Source organism: Gobius niger (assembly GCF_951799975.1).
Source record: "Gobius niger genome assembly, chromosome: 16".
Classification (NCBI taxonomy): Eukaryota; Metazoa; Chordata; class Actinopteri; order Gobiiformes; family Gobiidae; genus Gobius; species Gobius niger.
The window spans coordinates 9,280,661-9,306,109 of record NC_136867.1 but is presented as its reverse complement, the minus strand read 5'-3'; the positions used below and the strand labels follow the sequence as shown (position 1 = coordinate 9,306,109).

General features: G+C 41.7%; 2 protein-coding genes across 3 annotated transcripts in view; one reads left to right on the top strand and one right to left on the bottom strand.

The window, feature by feature from the left end:
- Positions 1-287: 287 nt before the first annotated feature.
- The window catches only part of begain (brain-enriched guanylate kinase-associated), a 50,759-nt gene continuing 25,597 nt past the window's right edge, over positions 288-25,449 (top strand). Inside the window, exons 1-3 of one of the 2 annotated variants that reach the window (XM_079573880.1) lie at positions 297-529; positions 18,063-18,222; positions 21,671-21,832. In XM_079573880.1, the coding sequence (XP_079430006.1) occupies positions 18,155-18,222; positions 21,671-21,832 (230 nt within the window). In that variant the 5' untranslated portion in view covers positions 297-529; positions 18,063-18,154. Of the gene's footprint in view, positions 530-18,062; positions 18,223-21,670; positions 21,833-25,449 lie in introns of both variants that reach the window. The other variant, XM_079573881.1, reaches the window with a different exon arrangement.
- The window catches only part of wdr25 (WD repeat domain 25), a 55,916-nt gene continuing 47,844 nt past the window's right edge, over positions 17,378-25,449 (bottom strand). The window contains exon 8 of the mRNA XM_079573886.1: positions 17,378-17,753. The gene's annotated coding sequence lies outside the window, so the exon portion shown is untranslated. The remainder of the gene's footprint in view (positions 17,754-25,449) is intronic.

Sequence of the window (25,449 nt, the reverse complement as noted above, 5' to 3'; positions counted from 1 at the left end):
GTTGGCAGCCGCCCTCCACCTGACATTATGACATCATCACATTCGTGAAAAGACAGAAAAAAACAGGCACTGCATTTCCCACTGCTCCTGAAAAAGTATCCCCATATGCTCTGGTTGAAGGGTGGGACGAGAGCAGAGAATATACTTCCCCCGCGGTGACAATAAAGTAAGCAAATGACTTGTCGATTCCAAGCCCTCAACCCAAACTTTTCTGCTGACATCACATACAGTAGACAGTCTTTTGGAGCATGGGTTGCCCCTGCCGCGCTGCTACACACATCAGTGCGCCGGCCCTCCCCTCTCCAGCTTCATTCAACCCTCCTCTCTCCCGCCTCTGCCTCTCTCTCTCTCTCTCTCTCACTCGCTCCGCTACGAGCCCGTCTCTCCCGTCACTATAGCTCCGCCGTCTTTTTTTCCTTCTTCCCCCTTCTTCCCCCAAACGCTCTGAGAAAACGAGGGGATGCTCCACACACGCCGCGTGAACCCTGTCATCTCACCTGCCCAAAATGAGGCGGAAGGCGAGTAGACGGTAAGCCACTTCTGGGTGAGGGGGGGAGAGAGAGAGAGGGGTTGCATGGCTTGCTGGTCTCGTGGGCTCTGTAATTACGTGAATGTGGTGGCGTGGCACACTTGTGGAGGGATAAGAATTGTTTGCAGATGTGTTGCAGGGTGAAGATGTACATTGGTGCCTGGAGGGGAGATTCTGACGCCGCAGGTTGATTGGGAATGCTTGTGAGTGTTTGATTCTAGCGCATCATGCATAAGGAGAAGAAATGACCCAGGTTTTGGAAAGTATTCATACCCCTCTATGTATTCCAGTGTTGGATACTGAAAAAGTTCAAATTACTAGGATTTTATTCTTTAAAAATCTACATAGAGATGTGCCTTTCTGTTTTATGGGCAAGGAATTTATCACTAATGTCACATTCCACTTTAAGTTCATAATATGTACATCTATGTTTTAGAGTTCTGAGGTCTGCAGTTATTGTATGGGCTCTCAATACTCACCACACCATTTTTTTGTTTGAAATTCCTATTTTTTTGTGCACAAATGTAGAATTCTTACCAACAGAAAACAAAATGTACATGACTTTGGTAAAGCGCTTTACAAAAAGAAAGCCACAAATACAAAAGATAAGAATGGTCTAAAAGCATTCTGGCGCCACTATACCTTAATGGGACAATCCGAAAAGTTTTTTTTGTTTTGTTTGGCAGAAGTTCAACAGCACGATGAGATTCGGTCCCGCAATTCCTCCGCGTTGCCTTCGGGTTTCTGCTTAATGTTCATGTCAGCATAACATTTCCAAACACGCAGATGGTAATTGGTCTCACCCCAAGACTTAACCTGAAGCGTCGGGGAGGCATTGATTTTAGAGAGCGCGTTTCCGGTTACATCAGCGAGCTCAAAGGCTGCGGAGAGGGGTTTGCAAAGTAGTGTCGCAAGTTTTAATGAATGTGTTGAAATAGTGAATGTGGGGTAATATCCGCTGACTGGTCTGCATTGCGTAATCTCGATGAATATGCGATGCTATTCAAATGAGGCGCCGTTCGTTAGGTCTTGTTGGAGTTAGAAAAGTGGTCGCCCCGTGGGATAACTTTTTTTTGTGCGATAGCGAGGTTAGGGTTCAATAAATTGGCTGATTGTGTGGGTTAGAAAAATGCTCCATTGATTTAAAACGGCCTATTCAAAGTTTTCCTTGCCGTATCTTCCGGGTTCAACACGCGCCGCAAATCGCTTATCTTTCAAAATCAGAAGGCTGTTGTCATATTGTCACTTTCGCCTGCTAGTCTCTATGAATGGGGTGCATGTATGAGTGAGCGATTCAATGGTGGTGATTGGAGAGGCTGTTGGTGCAGATTGTCTGCCACATTTTCATCAATCTACCCCCAGGGCAGCAGTGGTTACCATGGCAGCTTACCACTACTGAGAGAAGACAGTGAGTGAATGAATATCTTTATCGCCTCTGCCAACAATCTTGACACAACTTCAAACCTAAAAGCTCATTTGATTTAACCAAGGCATTTTACTGGTTCAGCGACTATGTGTTTCTGCACATAATCGGTCGATACATCCCAGAAAACTGTCAATACTATTCAGCAGATGGAAATGAATGGGGTAAGAGTGCTTGCATTTTATTAAAGTGATAGATTGTAAGATTGCAAAATGAGGAGAGAGAGAAATTTCCAAAGTAAACCTTCCTCCTGATTAGATCTGAAAGCTCCTCCTAGTTTGCAAAATGAAAACTTTCGAAAATAAACGACCAAGCTCTCGGGTTGACAGAAAAGTTTGTCTCATTGGTCAAAATGATGGCACTGGGGAGGGACTAGTATGGTCCCTCCCCAGCCCCTCGGCGGTCAATTATAAACAATCTATTACATTTGTCAAGCATTTCAACTTACAGGCTTCACTTTAAAGCAGTACTAAGTAATCTTCAATGAAGGTATTCAAGTCGTCTTCTGTCGTCTTCAGTGGTACAGAAGACGAGTACAGAAGACGACTTGAATACCTTCACTGAAGATGGACAACTCCTGTACGACCGAGAGCTTACACAGACAGTACTAAGTAACTTGTTTACCTTGATGATATCATTCCGTAGTCCCTCTGGGGGTAAAACAAGTGTTAATGGGATGATTGGAGGGGTCTTTCATCTCCGGCTGGTGTCTCCTTTGGCCAGAAAACCACAATTGCAACTTCCCTGCACCGGGTCGGAGGCGCAATACGCACTAATGGAATCACGAAAAAGAAGCTAACAGGCTAACAGGCAAAGCTAACTGCGGGCTAGCGCCACTTAAACAGTATTTACAGCCAAGCTGGAGAGAAAAAAAATATCTCCATTGTGTAATTGGATGTACAATATCCCTCTCTCCCTTTGTCTTTTCTGTCAGCGTAGTATTTACTCTCATGGACAATTAATGAGTTAAAATCGTAACTTGCTATGACACCTGCAGTGGCGCTTAAGGCCTCTAGGGGCATGAGTTGCTTAGTACTGCTTTAATAAAAATAAAAAAATAAAATAAAAATCCAACAATACAGAATTGGACATACAGAGGTTTGCGCCACGTTTTCTAATATGCAAGAAATCATGAAAATTGTGTCAAAAAATACAGTAAACATTGTGAATGATGTATTACCCCTCTTTCCACTACTACTACACTGTTCCCACTCACTGAATAAACAGAACATATGGTGGAATGATGCGCCAAAAACTCACGGCAATACGATTCCAAAACAGAGGAAAACAACAACACGTCTTGGACTCTTTCCAAACAAATCGTCAGCTCCTGCACAGACCAGTGCTCCAATGCGTACTATGTGGGGTTTTTTTTGTGGTGAGTTTAAAGCAGATTCGCCGGGGGGAAAAAGTCAGTCTTGAAAGTGCCTTTTACTGTAGAGGGGCAGCAAAGAGCCATTAGGAGTAACAAGTTTGTGGTGGACAGCTGTATTTAAACATGCATGAAAAGTCCCACACTGACAGACCACGGCTGTTTACCGAGCAATTTGTCCGAGTCAAAGTCTAGAAGTTTGTTAGTGCATGCAAATGTGACTTTTAGTTATGCAATTATGGCTGTTTACATTGAGAAAGAACACACAGCACATATTTCTTGAATATGATCAATGCTAAAATGAACTGTGTGTATGCCAGCAAAGACCCAACATGTCATTAGCTACTTATATCCAAAATGCAAGCTAGCTAGAAATGTCTCAACTGGTCGGGCTGCACCTCTATAATGAACATGGAAAAGCATTGGAAACTACTCTCACTGCCTAAGGTATAAACCCGGCATATTTCTTCATTCATGAGCGCATGCCATTACTATCCAAGGCTGTGAGAGATGAAAAGTGAGAAGAGAAGTTCCAAAGACTTTTCGCTACTTTTAATTAGAACTCATTGCTCTTTAATTACCTTTGTCAGGAGGATACAGTATATCTCCCCCTTCCTGCTGAGCTTCTGGGGCATCTTCAGGCTGCGAGCACATGTGCACGGTCCGGGGAGGCCTTGTTTGTGCCCCCCCATCTCTCCCTCTGAGGTAGACTCCGGAGCAGATGCGGGGTTTGTTTCTGCCGCTTTAGCCCGCAGCACTTTTTCATCTTCAGCATCAAGGTTGGAAAACAATAGCAACATCGTTAAAACATGTGACGAGGAAATTATGTGGGAGAGTTCGTTTTTGTTTGAAAACTATTTTAAGAGATAGCGTCATATCGACAATAGTCACACTGGCATGTTCTCATTTTGAAACGCTTCACTTCCCACAATGGCCACAGCAAAGGACGTCAGAAACTTGATCCGATTGTTCAAAAGTAAAATGACATGTTCAAAGTAAACCTCTAGATATTGTGCCTTTATTTAGGCTAATCCAGTACTTCTCACAGGGCAAAGCTTTCCGACCCAGCAGCTTGACCCTTTAAAAGTGCATTACGTGAAAAAAAACAAAAAAAAACAACAAGACATTTCCGTTGATATAAGCGTTTCTTACATGACCTTTTCCAAACTATATCATTTAATGAATATAATTGTCCCGTGCCCCACTTTTGTTCCCACCAGTGAAGAAACACTGTTTTAAACTATATTTTAGCCATAGTATTTCAAGCATAAAAGAATGAAGAAGAATAAATAAATGTATGTGAATATCTAGGACTAGGTTGATACAAAGTGTAGTTGTGCAAATTACCAGCAGAAGGTGCTAGTCTTTATCTGTAAAAACCCTGGGGGGAAAAATGAATCTTATTTCTAACAGGCTAAAAGCAGGGTCTGCTAATTCGTAAATGGCTACACTTTGTGCAAATAGAACATAATATGAGCATGCACTGCTAAGCACAGAACTGGTTTGGTTTAATGTGTCTGAAGTTTAAAAAAAACAAAAAACACATTAAAGATGTGGACACTGTGATGTAACCTGCATTTAAATATGCAGGATTACTGGATCTAACACGAACAAAACAAAACACTGCTCTAGAGTGTTAACATGGTTAACTGCTCCCAAATAGAATATACAGGCCCTTTAGGTTCAACATGAAATACCAATGCAAAGGCAAAGAATGCTGCATAATACAGTGTCCCTTTAATTGCAGCGGATTACAGTCTGGTGCGTTCCTACAGACTTCCTCTGATGAATAAATGCTTCCTCTTTGTTCTTGAGGCTCATTACCGCATTGGCTTCAGTCCTGTTCAGTGTCACGCTTCCATAACTGCAGCGGCACTAACACCTTTGGACGGGGCTCTTTCATGTTTCCAGGCAGCCAATAACATTGCCTCCATAGAGGGGGCATCACTTTGTTTTGTTATGTGCCGGACAAATAGGAAACATATTGCGCCATTACGTCTGAGTAAATGAGCGCTGGCATCTGAGAGCTCACCCATGTCCCAACCCGGCCCTGATGGAGGCCCCCCGTGGAGTGATGCATCATGGGATACCGCATGTGTAATGGAGCTGGCACTGAGAAACAAGGGGAGAGAGCAGGACTTGTTGTCATGTGGCGATGTTTGCTCTGACTCATTATGGCATCAACACACAGTCCCCTGTAGATGTCTAGCAACTATTTTTTGTGGCTATTAGGCTTTATACGGTATGTAGACATATCTGAAAGGGGGGGTATTATGCAAAAATCAACTTTTTAGAGCTTTTTCCTATGTTCAAAAACATACCTGGAGTTGTGTTTCGACCCACTTGCACACCTTTGAGTTTTCCTTTAATCTTTTCCAGTGGCTATTCTCAGCAATGTGGGGACAGCTCCCAAAAAGCTCCTTGAGATACGTATCCAGGAAATGCTTTCATCACCTCTCAGTCTCTTGCTGAGCTTCATTATTTCATTGCAAAATCAAAAAAACACTCGCTATAGCTCCACTAAAGCCACACAGACTATTTTAGCTCCCTTTATTTGTCTTTATTGAAACAGCTGCACAGCGAAGGAGAGCAAGAGGAAGGGGTGGGAGGAGGGATGCATTTGACCCATCCTTCAATGCCGCTGAGGAGCAGTGGGCAGGCGCCCAGGGACTCATCTCCAGCTTCTAAGTCACACTGAGCCACTATTACTGTTTTAAGCCCAACAGCTGCCCTGGGGCTGACTGATAAAAATGTGCTGTCAATAGCCCATCTGACCACTAAAACAGGCAGTCACACAAAGACAACAGCAGTGGGGGTAAGGGCTACAAGTATGCACTGGTCAGAGCTGGCTATGAACTGGGAACTTTTGAGCTTCCAGACCAAAGTTTGCATTTTTGTTATGGCAAAACAAAATCATGCTTCAGCCAATGAAACCAAAATTAATGACTGTACAAAAATTAAAACTTATGTTGAAATACTTGTGGCCACACCACCTTTGCTCTACCTGATCCTGTCAGGTCTCAGAGGCTAAGCAGGTAGGGCTTGGTCGGTACTTGGATAGGAGACCGTTTGGGAACACCAGGAAGCCTGGGTGAATGTAGTGTGTTAGTGAGTCGATGGTGGTGGTCGTCAGGGCCGATGGCGCAGACTTTCAAACAGTCCTTGGTATAGTGCGGAAGATAAACATGCAAAATGGATATAGCTGTTACAGTCTATTGCCTTCCTGTTATACTTATTGACAAGACGTCCATGCGTTCATTTCGTAGTGCGTTCTGACATGAGTAAATGATGTCAGCGGAGCCACGGGCAGCTCCTCTCCACAGCCTTTCAAACACAGACGCGCAGTGAGCTCAGGCCTCTCCTCCTCCTCCTGCTGCTGCTGTGTACATGCTCTCAGACTGAGGAGCTGAGGCTGAGGACAGGTTGCCAGGACAACCCAGTCGTGACATACCTGAGCTCCGGCTGAATGAAGCATCGCAGCATCCAATGATACTAAGAATCGGTCATACAAATGAGTTCATGATACTTATACTTGATGATTTTGAATACAGTATTAGCACTAAATGTGTTGTTAGCAATAGTGACTGTTTTCAGATCCACTGCAGCAACTTAGCTTAGCAGCTTTTTAATTGTGGACACCTTAGCCTAAATATTTTTGTTGCATTTCTTAAATTAATGTGTCCAACTAATTTTCCAATACATTTTTGAGAATACGTAGTTTACTTATTTTTACAGTATTTTTGCTGAGATTGTAATGTGTTTATTCCACTACATTTGAAAGGCATATATAGGATTTTTCTACTCCACTACATTTCTACAAAGTCTCCAAAGCAAGAAGTAAAAGTTGGCGGTCATGCCCTGTAGATGAACTGTTAATGCTGTACCACTGACTCTCCACAAGGCAGATGGTTCGTCCCTGTCTTATTGCTGAATCAGTTTAATGAAACAAAAAAAACATAAGGATCTGTACTTTTACTTCAGCACAACTCTACAAGGCGAAAGATGTCCTCAGCTCCAAACAACTCAGTATAGATGATGAGTTCAGCCCTTTTTATACAAAGGAAAACTCCTGAACAACTAAAAACTTACACAAACCATGTGTCTAATCTCAATAAAAAGTCCACAAAAGTAGGCTCTGATTATTTAAGTGGAAGCATCCATTATCCCGCTATGTTTAGATGTGTCTTTTTAGCATATTCTTTTATTGCATGAGGCTCTTCACTGTCTTCTGTCTATGAAAATTGCATATTCATGATCATAAATAAGGCAACAATAAAAGCTGAGCTGCAAAGGCTTGTATTAAATAGAAAGTGCTGAGTGCAGAGGCAATTTTTAGATTTGGGTTACCGGTACTTACGTCTTTGAAGGCAAACAGGACAAAGATATTTTTATAGATGTTTGTTTAGCATAAGCAAGTTCTATTTGCTCACGAAATATAAAAATGTGTTGTTTTTTTTCTCCTTTTAAATGCATAGATCACCCTTTATGTATGACATTATTGGACTAATGATAATGAGGGGTTTCGTTCAGCAAACACAATAGATCTTGCCTGTATTGTACACAGAGTTGATAATTGAAGAGATCCGCCGCTGTCTGCCTCGTCTTCCCTTTGCTTCAGCTTATGCGTGGTGGCCATAGAAACCGGTTTGTGAGTTGAAGGTCACAGAGCGCTCCGTGTTTTTTAATATTCAGACTGCTGCAGGAGGAAAGCTTCATTTTACCATGGCAACAGTTTGGACACCTCAAAACAATCCACAATGGCTTCACATGAAATGTGATCATGAACTGTACAACTTGTCCAAACTTGTTGTCAGAGAACATGGCTTATATAATTAAGCACAGTACAAATTTTATTTCATTTTCTACTTTTTTTTTCGACTTATTTTTCAACTCTGAATTCGAAACCATTTTGTTGGATCACGAGCAGTGACCATAAAAGCTCATCTGTACAAATATGTACCTTCGACTTTTAAACCATTGTTCATTACACTTGTGGTCCGTGGTCTTCAAAGGTCTTTGGTCAAAAAGGTAAAAAAAAACTGCAATGCAATATCAATCTATCCATCCATCTTTATCCGTGGGGCCAGGTCGCGGAGGCAGCTTTCTGAGCTGAGATGCCCAGACTTCCCGATCCACGCAGACCTCTATGAGTTGTTCTGGGGGGACCCCAAGGCAACACCAGGCCAGAGCAGAGACATAGTCCCTCCAGCGTGTTTTGGGTCTTCCACGGGACCTTCTCCCAATAGGACATGCCTGGAACAACTCCAGAGGGAGGCGACTACGAGGCATCTGGAACAGATGCCCTAGCCACATCAGCTGCTCCTTTCGACAAGAAGTAGCAGCAACTCTACTCCGAGCTCCTCCCGGGTAACTGAGCTCCTCACCCAATCTCGAAGGGTGCGCCCAGCCACCCTGCGAAGAAAACTAATTTTGGCCGCTTGTATCCGGGATCTTGTCCTTTCAGTCATGACCCAGATCTCATGACCATAGGTGAGGGTGGGAACATAGATCGATCGGTAAATCGAGAGCTTTGCCCCCTGACTCAGCTCCCTCTTCACCACAACAGTCCAATACAGCGACCGCATCTGCCGACACCGCACCGATCCGTCTGTCGATCTCACGCTCCATCCGTCCCTCACTCTTGAACAAGAACGTGAGATACTTGAGCTCCTCCACTTGAGGCAAAGGGTGCAGAGAGGACTGGGTAGCAGTCGAGGGCAGGTGAATGAAGTTCATTAACTTTTTTTCATTGTCATTCATAAAAGAGCGTTAATTTGCCAAATGGTACACACCTTGACAATATCGCAGTATACGTACTTTCTATGAACACAGTTTTAAGGCAGTGTGGGTAAGGAGAGAGACGAGGTATGAGTCATTCATTCACGGGAGAGGTGGCTGGTTTGGGAAATATCTGCACACGATCTAACAGCACAATGAGAGAACTTAGTCCCCCCGGCTGAACTCTGCGTGACACAAGGCTCGACAGCAAACTACCGTCTGAAGTTACAACGCTTTCATAGCTGTTATTGTTTACCCTTTGATCCTGCACGGATACTGACAGAGAGGCAGACACGGTTTTTGGAGAACAGAGAAGATGAGAGTGCTGTATAGTTGTCGGTGCCCTATTCACATATCAGGTCAAGCATAAAATAATAACATTACTCTTGACTTTTATATCTAGATTGTAATTTGGTCAAGCGCAGTGTCCATTCTTTTCCTACTCCACTCATAATACAAGGGTTTCAACTTTCAAGTGATGGAAAATTAGGGCCGTTGCCATGCCAATAAACTCTTAACTTTTCAACAGTCAAAAGTCCTCAAAACGGAATTGATGACAGGACAATGCAATTTGACTAAAACTTTTCTAGGCCTGCAAGTTATGACGGACAGGGCATCCATTGTTTTGTGCTTTATCATTTTAGCCACTTTTGCACGTGACTTGTTGGTGTAGATGCCAAATTAGTAAGATAAAGAGAAATATACAATATGCACCGAAAAGTATTGAAAGAATAATCTGTTTTAAGGTGATGTTTGTAGGATGTGCTTTTCGCCCCCTCCCTGCATTGATATAGATTTGAATTGGAGCTAAGTGCTAACTCCCTCCCCAGCGCTGCGGCTGCTGCTATCTCCACATCTGATCCTCCAAGCTGCGCGCTCTGGCCTGGGGAAGTGAAGCGTGCTCGAGAGACCGCTATGTTTCTGCAGCCTTGCATCAGAAGAAACACGCGCTCTCGTGTACCCAGCAACATCTCACCACCAAAGGCACAACATCTGAATATTTAAGCACTAGCGCCTAATTACGGCTGCCTCTGCCCAGTCACCAGTGAGTTGAAAAGCCATCTCGCTCTGGCTTGGATGTTATAATCTACTTCTGGCAGTGTTTCCAAACTTGTGATAGAAAGTCCCTGCAAGCTCACTTTGGAATCATCATTGTAAATGTCCATCTCACAACTGTGTACGGACGTCGAGGCAAAGGTTCAATGTGTGTTTTTTCACAAGGAGTGGGTTGAGCAATCGCCCATGTTGCCCTTCCCAAAAATATATATATATGTTTTTGTTGTTGTTGTTGATTTTATATTTATATTGCATTTTGACAAAGCATGTTCCACACAATTCAACCAAAATTTGTATGCACACTTTTGTCACTAAGGGGGTCCTTTTTCAAACATATCCTCAAGTACCACATGCAAAGGTGGATCAACAGTAGTCATTTGCACAGAAGTCTCTCATATACACATCAGATATAGGGCCCCTAAACTGTAGCACAATTTCCAAATAGTACATTTGGTGAAACACTAATATATGCTTAGTGTGAACACACAGGATGTTTATATCCAGCCTGCCCTTAATAAAGTACACACCTATAACTGAAATGTAACACCATTACCTCATCCACCAGCTCCACAAACACATTTCTTTACCGACGGCTTTGAGCCCATCTGTTGCCACGGATACTGCTGAAAGTCAGCCTAGAATCTCCAATGATTTACAAAGAGCTCATCTCCTGCATTTTTAACTGTGCTCGGAAGATATTGTCATAAATGTAACTCCTACCTTAAAAGGTGTCCAGCTCCAAGGATATGATGTGCATACTTTAGGCTTATTGTTCTCTATCCAGTGGTTTATGCCCATTACCTCTGGCCATCCTCATCAATAGCAGACCGCAGTAAAGATTGCCCGGCAGCCATTAAAGTTTCATGTGCTCATTTGGTCGGTGAATGATCTATCAGCCACCTCTGCTCAGTCCCACTAAATCTAAATCCCTTTACGGCGCCCGCTCTGTGCCCTGACCTTTAGGGTTTTCTCAATTACAGGAGGACTCCTGCTGCTATTCACATTATCAAATTTTTGAGGATCTGTACTTGACTTGAGCGGTACTTTTGTTGAGAACATACTTTTACCATTTGAAAGATGAATATAAGACATTTCTACCAAGTGAAAGTTGGCCACATGTTTTGCCCCATATAATGCACACTTCAGAACAGTGGGTGGCGCTGTGCAATTGTACTGCCAATGACAAGGGCTCAAAACAAAGAAGAAGGTTTTTAAGTTACTTTTCTGAACACTTGTTCACATCTATGCTTACGTTTTGCTTTGAATACTTAAAGATGCATTATGCAACTTTCTTTGCAAAAAAAAAAAGCTTGATATTTATGCATGGGGCCTTTACTTTTGATCACAGTGGTCTCTACAACACTCCAGGATCAATTGTTGTGTAGGTTTTCTGATAAGACTGTCCGTCAGCAGTGAAAACCTTCCAAACAATTGATCCTGGAGCGTCCTAAAGACCACTATGATGGAAAGTAAAGGCACCATGCTGACCACTCATACAGCCGCTGGTCAAAGGTCAAATAGGCAAAAATATCAACTCTTCTTTTTCCACATAAAAGTTGCATAATGCATCTTTAAGTTTTTGCTACAGCAAATACTTTCCCTTAAGTAAAAATTTTACTCAGCAACTTAAACTTTTTTAATGGAGTAATTTTTGACCAGTAGGATCGGTACTTTAACTCAAGTAATAAAACAAAGTACTTTAGCTGTTCTGGTACTCTTGTTTTTCAGCCTCTATAAAGTACTTAAAGCGGCTCTAAGCGATCCCGTTTTGCCAGTCCGGCACCAACGCATTACTATTAAGCTCCTCTAGATGCACCACCATGTGCGCCATACACGCAAACTGTAGAAGAAGACCAGCGCTGCACCTCGCCCCTCCCTCACCCGTTTATGCCCTCACCTCACAGCGCACCCCCCAACACACCCTGACAGACTTTCATGAAAGTTGCAGTTTAGCAAATAATTGTAAGTCTCAAAATATTTACTTCACAAGATTAATGAGATTTCCATAGCTCATTGAATGCAATCAGAGTGGCGTGTGGTCTAAACAGTGTGGAGAGGAGTGAGGGGCGTGGACGACGGGGGAAGCAAAGTGTGGGGTGGGAGGTGGTGGTGGAGCAGAGCAGAGTTCACTACTCCACCTACTGACGAAAATATTTCAAAAAGCCATCACTTATGGCAGCTTTTAAGGACACATCGGCTTCACATTTTAACGCATCCAGTAAAAGAATGTATGAAAAGCAGTAATCCAGCCATATTTGAGCACAGACTTAACTTATGTGGTTAAAAAACTAAATATGGTTATTAACAGTACATATTCTATGTGCTGTAATGATTAGAGCAAGTGCGGGGCAGTCGTCTGAACTTGGAAACCAGCCTGAGGAGCTTCACTTCATGACATCAACAAGTGGAACAGAAGCAGGCGTTCTACGGTCTTCAGTAGACTTTAACCGTCTCCCATATGTAAAGTTTACTACAACCATCCCACCTGAATGTGCCTCTGGGGAAGCCAACCAGAGATATAAACCACGCAGACACCGCTCACTGCCACGAGCCATAGACTAGCTCACACCTCACCATCCCTGCACCCATTACCAGGCGCCTTCTGGGACTCGCAGATAAGAAAAACACCAATAGCCAACCATATTAAGACTCTTTCCGGAACCAAGCATTGTTTCCCTGGCCGGCGTGGAGAGGGAGATTAAAAATAAAAAGCACCAGTGCCATTAAAATGGACTGGGGTGAAAAAAAAAAAAACTCTCTATGGTGAGTTGTTGAAGTGCGACCATGCAGTTCCACTCTGCGCAGACTGATAAAATGTCCGCTGCCGGCTGCAACCTCCGGCGTGTCACCTATTTGTGCATTAATGCTTACTCTGCTGCTAAAAATCATGCCGTGGTGCTATTGAGAGTGAATCTAAGGCGGACTTGGACACATTTTGTGGCCAGCTTTTGAGCGATGATGACGTGGGGAAGTTTTGAAATCCGGTTAAGGTCAGCGGCAAAAAAAAGAAAGAAAAAAGTGCAGCAATTTGGCTGTCAAGTTAGAAACAGTGGAAAAGCTTAAGGCAGACAGAAGCGGTTCAATAAGAAGAAAAGGGTTTATTAAATGGAGACTCTTTGGCGCTTTGTATCTGGCAGGTAGAGATGTCTTGAAGATAAAAGAGGCAATGGCAAATTTGTAGGGATAATATCAACTGAGGTTATTGTGCTATATGCTGTAAATAAAACAATGATTTACTGTTATAATAGATCGAGAGGGGAAGATTGGGTAGAGACGGGCTGCAGCACATAAAAAGCAACTGTTGAAATGCCAGATCATTTTATAAGCCATTCCAAACCCTATTATGTTGTGTGGGGATAATAAGATAACGAGAGAAGAGGATTATGTCCAAAACTATCTATGTACAAATCAAACAGAGAGAACAGAGCGCTCACAGTCGGCTTATGGAGAATATGTTCAAGCAGCGCTCAGGCATTTGGTAATTGTCCAAAATATAGGAGGTATATTGTTTTAGCACTGCACACCAGCTTGGACATACGTACACCTGCCCTGGGGCTAACTCTTAGTAGTCCTATACCTCTGACCCTTCCATAGAGTCTAAGTGAATGGGCAAAGGGTCAAAACTATCCCTGCAAGACAGTAATCAGTAATGCCCTAGGTTTCCTCTGAGTACTTCGGTTTCCTCAACCACTGTGGACATTTACAATAGTCCAGGATGAATTATGCCTGTGAGTAAATTGATGGTGATAGTGCTTCGGTCGGTCTAACCCAAAGGGCAGCCATACGTAGCTTACCACCACCACCGTGTATGGATTGAGTGTAAATTTAGCTTTGTGACCATGTCTGTGAAAGGCACGATACAGATGAAGTCCAGCAAAAGTGTTGAAACTTTTCACATGACGTCACTAGAAGTTTTAAGCCCCAGATACTTTTGTTTAGCCGTTTCAGCTACTTCAAGATATTTTGGCCAATTCCTCCCACTCCCTTTCTACTGGGGCTACCTCCCTTGAAGCTCCCGCCTGTGAGGGAGGCACGATTCTCTGGCAAACAACAGCCTGCAGGAGTCAACCATGAGGTGCAGCGTTTTTTTTCTCGGACCATAAAAATAGAAATGGTTAAAGTGGTGGTATTTTCATCAACAAGAGAAACGGAAAGGACGGAAGACAACCTTTATCCACCTGCTACTTAATTGTGAACTTTTGGACATCTGGACATTACATTCACTTGTTTGCTTCACTGGTTCACATCTGCCTCGTTGTTGATTTTCATACTGTTCTATTTGATCGAATGGCCAAAGCATTTGTGAAGCCCCATGAAGCGACTGTTGCAGTGACACTGGGCTCTAGGAAAACAAACACACAAAACAAATAATCTTTCATGGGTCACAATAAGACAGATCTTTCCACTCACTGCACTGTAAATTCCAACTCATTGCACTTAATTGGAATAAGTTGTAAACCCGATGCATAACTATTACTCCCAATGTTAAGCCATGATTACTAGTAACGCTAGTATGATTAAGACGGCTTTCACAGTATTCATTACTAATGATACAAGTTCTGATTACTAGACATGTTAGTACTGGCAACTGGGAATTCTGAGTACTGTTCACTTTTGTTACTTAAATATGGCCTTAACCTGTACTATTATGCTTAGTACTGGTTAATGGAATATTCCTGTTCCCTTTATGGTTTATTGGTTATTCCCATGAATTAAGTTTTACAAATTTAGTACAAGATATAAATGTTGTAATAAAGCAAAACAAAGTGTAGTTATAAAGTCAATTTATTTAACATTAACACAGTGTAAAACACTTACATTTTTAGGTGAAATTAATGATAAAAAATCTCTATTTCTGCAGTTATAGTTCACATCAGTCCAAACAGCTGGATTAGTCTGTACTGAGCCGATGAAGACGAGGAGCTGAAGTGTCTCAGAAGGTTCCACAGCCTCTGTACATGCAGCAGGTTCTGCAGACTCACAGCAGGAGGAAGGGCATCTTTGTAAATCACCGTCAAGTCTTCATCAGTGTGGTCAGATTTCTGTAAGACATAAAAAGAACAAAAATACTTTAGTTGTGAGTCCCTATGGCAAGACCAAAACCTACAGGTAAAATGTTGCTTTGTCTCATCCAAACATCTCACCTCTGTGTGTTCGGTCTCTCAGCAGATCCTTCAACAGCTGCTCTTCAGTCTGACACTGGGCACACACAAACCATTCACAAATGTTATTTCACATCCAACTCATGGCCACTTTATCAGAATATAACGATGAGTGCTGTCTTACCTATAGCCTGGATGCTGAGATGGTCTCAGAGTTTTAACAGCAGTTCAGATTTCTGTAAAACAAAGAATTACAATCTGCAAGCTCAGTAAAAACAAGTAAAAAAGACTATGGACTTCCTCAGAGTTTTATGACAATGGATAAACTATCATATAAAAAATCAGGATTGATATTTATATATTTATATTATATTTGAAGTCTAAACACTTGTGTACTAATACTAAAGTCATTTGAGTGTCTCACCTCAGTGTGTTCAGCTCCGTCTCATCAGGTCTTTCCACAGCTGGACTCCTCAGTCTGACACTGGACACACAAACCATTTCAAAGATTATTTTACTAAATGACATGCTGTTTAAAATACTGATCAGTGCAGTCTTACCTTCGGCCTTGATGTAGAGTCAGTCTCTAAATCTTCACAGCCGTCACTGTCTGGGAATAAAAGAAAAACTCATAACCATCATAACCAGCAGTATTAGATGTGGACAGGCTGCACCTGATTTAACATTTGAAATAATGAGTATTACAGTAATGGAGCCAAAGCTAATATGTAGATGGTCCATGAGTAAAAAATGCACAAATGACTGTGCTGCTGCTGCTGCACTTTTGCACAAGAACACATAGTAAATTACCCTTAAGTATCTATTTTCTGTCTTTAAAAGACACATCAGGAGCTTTACTACTTAAATTTGTATCACTAATATTAGACAGGCCACTGTGCGGTCACCAAATTAAATAAAAAATTGTGTTATAAGGTAAGAGCGTTATTGCATTTTTCAAATATAAAAAAATACTGAAAATAGTAACAATACACCAAACTCTCAGAGCAAGCTTAAATATATCCAAAGACACACTCACCTTATGTGGATTAATGAGAAATAAAACAGGAAAGGTCCTGTTTTCTGCTGTTTCTGCTGATGATGCACTGAGGGCTGTCGAACACTTCTCTTTTGAATTCAAAACAGTTCAGAGCAACCTGATTGGCTCATTCTGTACATGTGACATATGACCTGAACCAATCACAGGCAGCATAGGTCACAGCTTAGTTTTGTCAGTTACGATTACTAGACAGTCAAGTTCCCGTTACAGGGGGGCAGTAGAGAACACTGGGGAGGTTAGTGAGAGTTACTAAAACCATGTACTGGATCAAGAGAAAAGCAAGTCAAGCCAATGTTCAGCCGATATTATTCAAAACGGGCAAATCCTAGTAAGTGGGACAGAATCTGATAATGGATACTTTAGATTGAGCGTGAGCACAACAGGACGACAACTAATCACTACTGGCATCATGTAAAGTTAGTCAGTACTTGTAAAACCCTGTTTTTGGAGCAGAAACATGTTGCTGTAAAATGGAAAAGCAATTAATCATAATTTTCTCTTGAAAATGTACCTCTTATATGGAATAGAGGGTAAAAGCTTAAAATTTCAGGTCTCTTAGTAATTATAACACTTTATTTCATGTTGCGACCTTAGTTGGAATTTACAGTGTGTTTATTCTTCAATGCAAATCATGTTTATTAAAAATGCACTTTTAATCATGCTCCATCTACAGCACAAGCATACAGCCTGCATAAATTTACATGTACGTCAATGTTGATTCTTCCAGGAGTAATTAATGGGATTGTGCCTCACAGCCTGCGAGGCAATCAGTATTTGTCATGTCTGTTTTGGCGACGTCAGGTAATTGGACTAATGCGCCGCTTTCGATATAACTTGAAGGCAATCCCTTTATTGACCAACAGCAATTGACGTATGTCCCGCTCTGGAGCGATTCAAGCACAATTTCCCAGCACAGCCTTGAGGGAACTGATTATTACGCAAGCTTGTTAAAGGGGAATAGGGAATTTTATTCTGTTATTTTTCAAGATTGGAATATTACTCGCTTTTTAATTAGCAATTACTACTCGGGCGACTGCATGAGGACACAGGCCAGACATATTTTTAACAGTTTAAATCACAAACATGGCTTGTATACAGAATTGGCCGTGTTTTTAACCTAAAGAAATGTCCATAAAACTCGTAATCCTAAATCATAACACCCCAGAGTCTTTTCTCTTGCCCTGCTGTATGTTGATATCCGGAGTGTTCCAAATCCCACACTTTGCTGGCGGCGGGCTGTTTGTTCCATCCCTGCAGCACTAGAGGCAGCGGAGCCCAGAGCCTGGTCGTGATCATGAGGGATGGAGGAGGAAGCAAAATCACATCCATCATAAGGCTGATTTATGGGGGGCTAACCATGTGGCCAGCTGCCCCATAAGTCACCACAGTGCAGGTCTGCAGCCAGGACCACAGGCGAGGGCCAAGTCTGTCTGTCACTATTAAGCGACAGGGAGAAATGAGGGCAAAATGATGGCAATTTGACTCTGTATATCAGAATTCATGGTTTTAAGAGGTTTCATGTGTCTCTTCTTGAATGACAGCAGTTCCTCCACGTGTGCTTTCGTCTTGAGTGAGTGCCTTGCATGCCCGTGTGTGGCTTTGACTTTTGCATGCTCCGGTTCACAATATTGCTGAACTTTACGCCCTACAGTTTGGAGCTGGGGATAATTTCCCACCCGCCTCTGATCCAAAAGCCCTGTGAGTGTGCGGCGTTGAAAGCTTGTTTTTGTGCTCTCTTTTGCCAGGGTCGCTGCAGATAGCCCGCTCCTATCTGCTTCCCCAGGCTTCACTTAGAGAGCCGCGCACACGCGGGAAGCTGCAGGCCCAGGGGAAAAATATGAAAAAGATATACATTGGCAAAACCGCCCTCAAATCGCAGAGAAATGGTAAACACCAGAAACGAAGGTAAGATGAAGTGATTGTGAGGAGTGGCATGAGACCATTTGTTGTGGGCAGGGTTCCTATACAGGTGATATGTCGAAGGATAGTTAAGGAGAATACTTACACCAAAACGTAAGCTATAAAGGGGATCTATTATTCTACATTTGAACACTGCCTGTTCTCCTCTTAAAGAGTAGAGTGAAGCCTTTTGAAATGTTATATTAGTTGTATTGACAACATAAAACCAACAGATCATTGCTTTGTAGTTAAAAAGTAAAGTGCGTAAAGTGCTTTATTTGACATTCAAGAGCACAACAATACTATGGGCCAACCGGGATACACCTCGGACCTCTATAAATTTAGCTATGAGGTGAGAGCTCTAACCATGAAATCCACCAACTGCTTTAGGAAAAAAAAAAATATTAGAGTCCAGGGATCTATGCAGGAGATCAGCTTACCCATGACAACATGCATAATTGAAAAAAGGAAACAAAAACAGCAGTATACCACAATTTAAAAAAAAAGTTAATTTGGCATTATACGTCCCCTTTAAGGTTCTTGGACAAAGTGACAGCTCGGTTTAAACATTTTCATGTCGAGAGCGTAGCGTAGCTGTTACTGTGATGGAGCCCTGGTTTCATTCACTTGGCCTAAATCCATTCATTGGAATCCATTAGTCTCACTGTTTCCCATCAATCATGCGCCCGCTCCTCAGCGCCACGTTCTTCTTTCACAGCGACATCACACAGTACAGAGCCCGCTGGAGGAGACACTGTTTATGAGCTTGGCCTTCGTTGTGTTTTGATCAGCGCCAACAGCTGTTTGCACGTGTTTACTACCACTTCCTGGCTGAGTGTCACTCATTTAAATACCGTATGTATGAGAGAGACAATTAGGGCCTGCATCGGGTTTATTGATGAAAAGCTTGTCCATATTGATGATTGTAAAATGCATGCTTGCGATTTGTTTAGCTTTGATTGGAAACATGTGGCAATGATGTTTTTGTTTTGATTTTTATTCAATTTGGCATTGATTGATCACGTTAAAGGTGTTTTTTAATTTCTATGTACAATTTTCTTGGGGCAATTTTGGCTCAAAGGTTCAACCTCCAAACCAGAATTTGCCAGTTCAAACTTTTCCCAAGTGCATAATGTTGTGTTCATGAACAACACACCTCACCCACAATGCCCAGCCCACAGGAACAGCAGGAACGGCAAACTGACAAATTGATTTACACTAACTAACTAACTAATTAATAGAGAAGATGTTGTCTGTAAATTTAGTCAAATTAAGCAAAAAGAAGCAACAATATGTAGAATTTTGCTGATAATGTGAGGCTGATTCCTTCAGAGTTGTTGTGTCAAACTGAATTCTCAAACGGATTCTACAAATTCAGGCCCCGGAGCTATTTCTGAAGTGCTTCAATTTGAGCGGCTTAACCTAGATTGGATGCTGTACGAAAAACATGTAAAAATTATTTTGCAAACCCCGTTTTGAGTCATATAGGAGTTGATTGAGCTGTGGGTGGGAGACTAGAACACGTGGGTTTCAGAAGTTTAGTTTAGTTATCAATAGCCTTCATATTGTTGGTATTTCTAAGACAACCTCACAGTAAACCTTCACTTTCAAAGTGCAGAAAACGGTCAATATGTGGATTGTAGCTTTTCCCCGCTGACTTACTTTGAAACTAAACTTTTGTGCAGAGTTCGACATTTTAGGAGTCATTTCAGGGCCAGTGTGATCGACAACTCACAGCGCACAACGGATGAGTGGCTGTCTGAGACAACAGAACAGCATTGTGTGAGCGGGCATAGCAGCATTTCCCCTTAATTCTTTTCTCCAAAGGTTTTACCATGATTAGCATAAGCTGATGAATTGTATACTAATGCACATACTATGTTGTTATATCAATTTCATACTGGTCCTAACTTCACAAAAGGCATAACAGTTACCTACTCTTTACTACAATAAATCCATAACAAACACCAGAGCTTTACAATATTTTTAAAGTGGGAAAATAAAATACAAAAGTTGAGTAAATCGTCTGATTCCTGCATGTGGTGCCGCTTGATCTTTCATAGGGTTAGCAATGCTCAGCAAATAACAGTGGTCAGAAAACACAACCTTGCGGCTAGCCTTGTTTTGCAGGAACATCTCCCCCGTGGACGGAGAGGTGAGTGAGGAAATGAAAAGAGATGATGGGCTTCTCCTGCCGCGGTGGAGGTGTGTTGGAAATTGCGGGAAAGAAGGTGTATTTCTGACATAAGAGGTGTGACAAGAGGTCGAATTTATGCTTCAGTCTCGTCCAAAGGCTCCTCTATAGACACAACGTTCCTACGGTGAAGTGCCAAAGCTATGAGACTAGAGCCGTATTCCTCCCGCTGTTCCACCACATGGAGCCAGTCTGCATGCTCTTCGTGCCAACTCACCAGAATTTTGCCAAAACATTGGTCTTCCAAAAGAAACTGTCCCAGCTGCCCATGCGTCTGCTACTATACTCCCTAGCGTGTCCCCGCAATTCAGTCTTAACACAACTTTGAATGCTTATGAAATATTTTAAACATATTAGTGGGAAAAATTAATGGAGAACTAACATCTCAATCCAGAAATCCCCTCACACACTGTTGCACTATATGTTCACCCAGTCATGGAATAAAACAGCTACGTAATTGACATAAAACAAAGTTTGCATTGTAACTACCGCTGAAAAGGTGACAGGAGGGGAAAGAAAGTGCATTTACTGAATACGAATGGCTTGAGTGGTAGAGGTATAGGCTGTGCTTGGCTGACAGCGACAGATAGGTGACAGGAGATTTTACGCACCGACTTCATTTCAGACCCCCAGGGAAAGAGAGCTTTTGACAAAGCTTACTCTCGCTGCAAAGCTCTGGCCGGATTGTCAACCCCTCCGTCATGGTTCAGTGTCCCGGAGGTGAAAGTTGTCTTCTCTCCTCAATAGGACCGAGTGTAATAACATTGAATGTTACATTTGGCATAGAGTGTGGTTATTATCTCTGTAGCACCTGTAGCAGATCATAGTGAACATTTTCAAAGTGTTGATTTCTAGTGACTCAATTGAGGAAGTCGCTCAAAAACGCATTCCAGTGAGACACAAGATAATTATTTAATTCGAAGAAAAATTGTGGAATATTTGGATGTTATAGTGTTGCTCCCATTGAGTGATACTGGCCTGCCTGATGACATTTTGCTCCATCAAATCAGATTATGAACACCACCTATTCACCATTAAACCTATGGGATCCCTCTTTGTGTGAATGGAAAGGCCATCAATATTCTCCCCTCATCCATAGCCCCTCCCACTCCTTAGTAACTGCACCAGGTTTCTCTCTATACACCTCCAAGTCTGTTCCATCATGTCTCTGCTTCATCTACCTGCAACAACGTTTGGCGTCTGCACAAAAATGTAGCACTATTTTGTTTATTTTTTGATGTGTATGACTTGTCTGCGCAGCTCTTACCACGACCAGAAGGAGGACCTGCGGAAGCGCCTGTCCTACACGGCGCACAAACTAGAGATGGTGGAGACGGAGTTCGACTCCACGCGGCAGTACTTGGAGACCGAGCTGAGGAGGGCCCAGGAGGAGCTGGAGAAGTTCACTGACAAGCTACGCAGGTGAGGATCCATCGAAGGAATATCAAATACATGCTTTAGTATGTGAAGAAGCATGACAAAAATATAGTATGGTGGCTTGTAGGAACTGATAACGTAATAGCAGCCAATAACATATTTGGCCAGTTTCGAAATGTAATAAGCCGATAACATTCATCATCTTGACTTTATATTCATAAACAAACACATTAAATATTGTTTTGTGCATCTTTCTCTAATTTGTTACCTGTTATTTTTTTCCCCATCAACTTTTGAATTTGATTTTGCTTGTTATTTAATCTCTGATGGTATATACTCCACTTGAGGTAACTTGTCGCAGCTCACATACCTCAGAAGGTAAAGCGGGTCATCTCATGAACAAAAGGTTGCTGGAGACTCGGCGTCACTGTGTCCTTGGGCAAGGCACTCCACCCTCTTTGTCTAGGTATGAATGTAGTGCGTGAGTGAGTGGTTGGTGGTGGTCGGAGGGGCCGAGGCCACAGTTTGGCAGCCTTACTTCTGTCGGTCTAATCCAGAGCAGATGTGGCTTCAATAGTAGTCTGTAGCAGAAGGAGAAAGATTTTTTCGAGAGGATTATCATTACAATATTGTTGATGTTGTTTTTTTATCCTATTATTCTGTCATTGTACCAAGCTTTGTTTTAGTCAATGGTGAAAAAGAACTCAGATACAGGAGCATGAAATATTAGTCTCATCGGCCACTTGGACTACCACCAGCTCCCACTCACTCATGCACCACATTCATACACAGAACACTTTAAAAAAAAGTGAAAACAATTTAGAGAAAAATGCACAAAAACAATGTTTAATGTGTTACTTTTTGAAAATAACATCAGAGTGATGCATTATTACATTATTGGCTTCATTTATTACATTTGTGTTTGATTTTCATCTTGACAGGCCCATAATGTAAAACAATAACGGCCAGTAAGTCATTATTATGTTATTGGCCTGTTATTATATTATTGGCTTATTACGTTTTGAAGCTGGCTGAATGTATTATTTACGAATCCCGCATCCACATGCTTTAGCATATAAGTGAAGTGTCTTGCCCAAGGTTACAACAACAGTGTGCAGTCGTCGGAATTGGGATTGAACTAGTCTTTCGATCAGTGAGTTGTGTGTAGTTTGGCATCAGTCTTTCCTTGGCCTACTATCCATATTTCCTCCCTTGTTCAATCTAGACCACATTGGCACCATATAATAATACACAGGATGGGCAAGCAGTCCGATAAGTGTTTGGACAAATCTGCTTCATAGTAATAATATCGTACACTCATAAGAAAAATCATCTTTGCTCCTACTTCTTCGTCAAGGATGCCAATACGGTGGGCACTGTATGATGTGGGCTGGTTCAATCCCACAGTGCCAGTTTGCGAGCACAGATGCAGCTTCGTGTTCACAGTGTACAGGCTCTCGCTTCACTCTGATAAATGACAGCATTACAGAGGCATAAACAATGTACTTACACCCACCATTATTATGAATCTTATGTGGCAGGGAATAAAGCAGCAGACACAGATCAGGATTTATGGCCTCGGTGGTCAGGAGGCTTGAGAGGCCAAGGCAGTAACTAACATTGATGGAGGGAGACCATTACATTGCACTGCTAAACTGTTATGGCCATGTTTATTTTTGTTTGCACAAATAACTCAGACTTTCTCATTTGCATACTTTTTCTTAGGACTTTAAAATAATTTTCTTTCTTTCTTTTCAGTCAAAATGTCCTGATTAACATAGTTGTTGTCTGCATTTCCATCAGTAAGTTGCTTCTTTTTCCTCCCACTACAATGGGAGGAAAAAATATGTGAACGCTTTGGAATTTCTCACATTTCTGCCTAAATGGGTCATAAAATGTGGTCTGATCTTCATCAAAATCATAAGAATGAATAAACAGTGTCTGCCTAAACTAATACCACTCAAACATTTACATTTCATTGTATTTTTATTGGCCATAACATGTAAACACTCACAATACAGCATGGGAAAAGTAAGTGAACGCCCAGAAAGCAGTTTTGTAAAGAGGAATGGTCTAAGATTCATCCAACTTTGGTTTGCGAAAGAGCAACTGGATGCTCCACAGCACTGCTGGACAAATATTCAGTGGACCCAAAGTTGAATAGTTTGGGAGGAAAACACAACGTCATGTGAGGAGAAAAAATGGAACTGCACATCAACATCTTTACCCTATGCCCACTGTGAAGTTTGGTGCAGGGAGAATTATGGTTTGGAGCTGTTTTGTTGCCTCAGGGCCTGGGCAACATGACATCATCAATAGAAGAATTTATTCACAAGTTTATGAAGATATTTTGCAGAAAAACAGCATGGAATCCCTTGTATCAAATTGGTGCTGATCCTTCTTTTGCTGCAATAACTGCTTTTCTGTAGTTGCAGATTAGACGCTCACAACGATCAGGATGAATCTTAGACCACTCCTCTTTACAAAACTGCTGCAGTTCAGCCACATTTCTAGGTGTTCACGTTTCACTTTTTCCATGCTGTATTGTGAATGTTTACATGTTATGGCCAATAAAAATATGATAAAATGTAAATGTTTGGGTGGTATTAGTTCTGGCAAACACTGTTGAATCATTATGATTTTGATTACAATCAGACCACATTTTGCGATCAATTTAGGCAGAAATGTGAGAAATTCCAAAGCGTTCACATACTTTATCCTCCCACTGTAAGTAAACGCTGGTCCAAAATTAATTAAACATTGCAATATTCCACTTTTCACTCAGATTATCTACTGCAGCCTTGTTATACTTAGAGAATGAACAGAGTCCACTTTTAATTTGCATAGGGACATAGGGACGTAATGGTGCTCAAACTGCACAGTATTATCACATTGTTAACCTCACAGTATGATACTGGCTGCAAAGATGTTGGAAGGAAAAGCTACTTTTTTCCTCCCCAAGAGCCTTTAGTGTCATCACTACCCTGTAAACCTGAGGTGTCCAAACTTCTGAATGCTTTTGGCAACTTCCTGTTGGCCAGTGTAGGGTAAAGACAACTTACTGACAACAAATTCAGATTTAACAAAATCATTTCATATAGAGGCACTATTTAAACATTTGTTGCTCTTTTTTTCCTTTTATTACATCCATTATGTCTTCATGTGTCAAAAATTGTTGAAGTGGTTCTTTTAGCGTTGTTATCGTCAAATAAAAATAGCCTTTTGCTTAAAGGCTAAACTAGCTTCAGTTAGAAAGACAAAACGTGTCTTTCATTGAAGTATAATAATCCTGTGGAATGTTTTTAATATGTTATGAGTGATTATTCAACTGCTGCTTGTTTTCAGCCACGTACTGTTTAAAAAATCTTTTTTTCGACAAGGCTAACTCTCCATAGGAATAAAACAAAGACAGGAAACAGTCGTTACCCTCGGAAGTTAGTATCATGCTGCATGAGCAACACTTTGCTCCCTCAATTTACTGCAAGTTAATTATTCTACATGATCATAACATCCGCAACTAACATTTTAGTGTGAGACAGAGGTTTTGGCATTATGGTCCCAAGCCTAATTAAAGATTTGGTTGCAGCCATGCCATTTATGTTTCAGCATGCGGCCCAAACAAGGAGAATGCTTCATTTCTTAATGTTTACTGCACACATAGA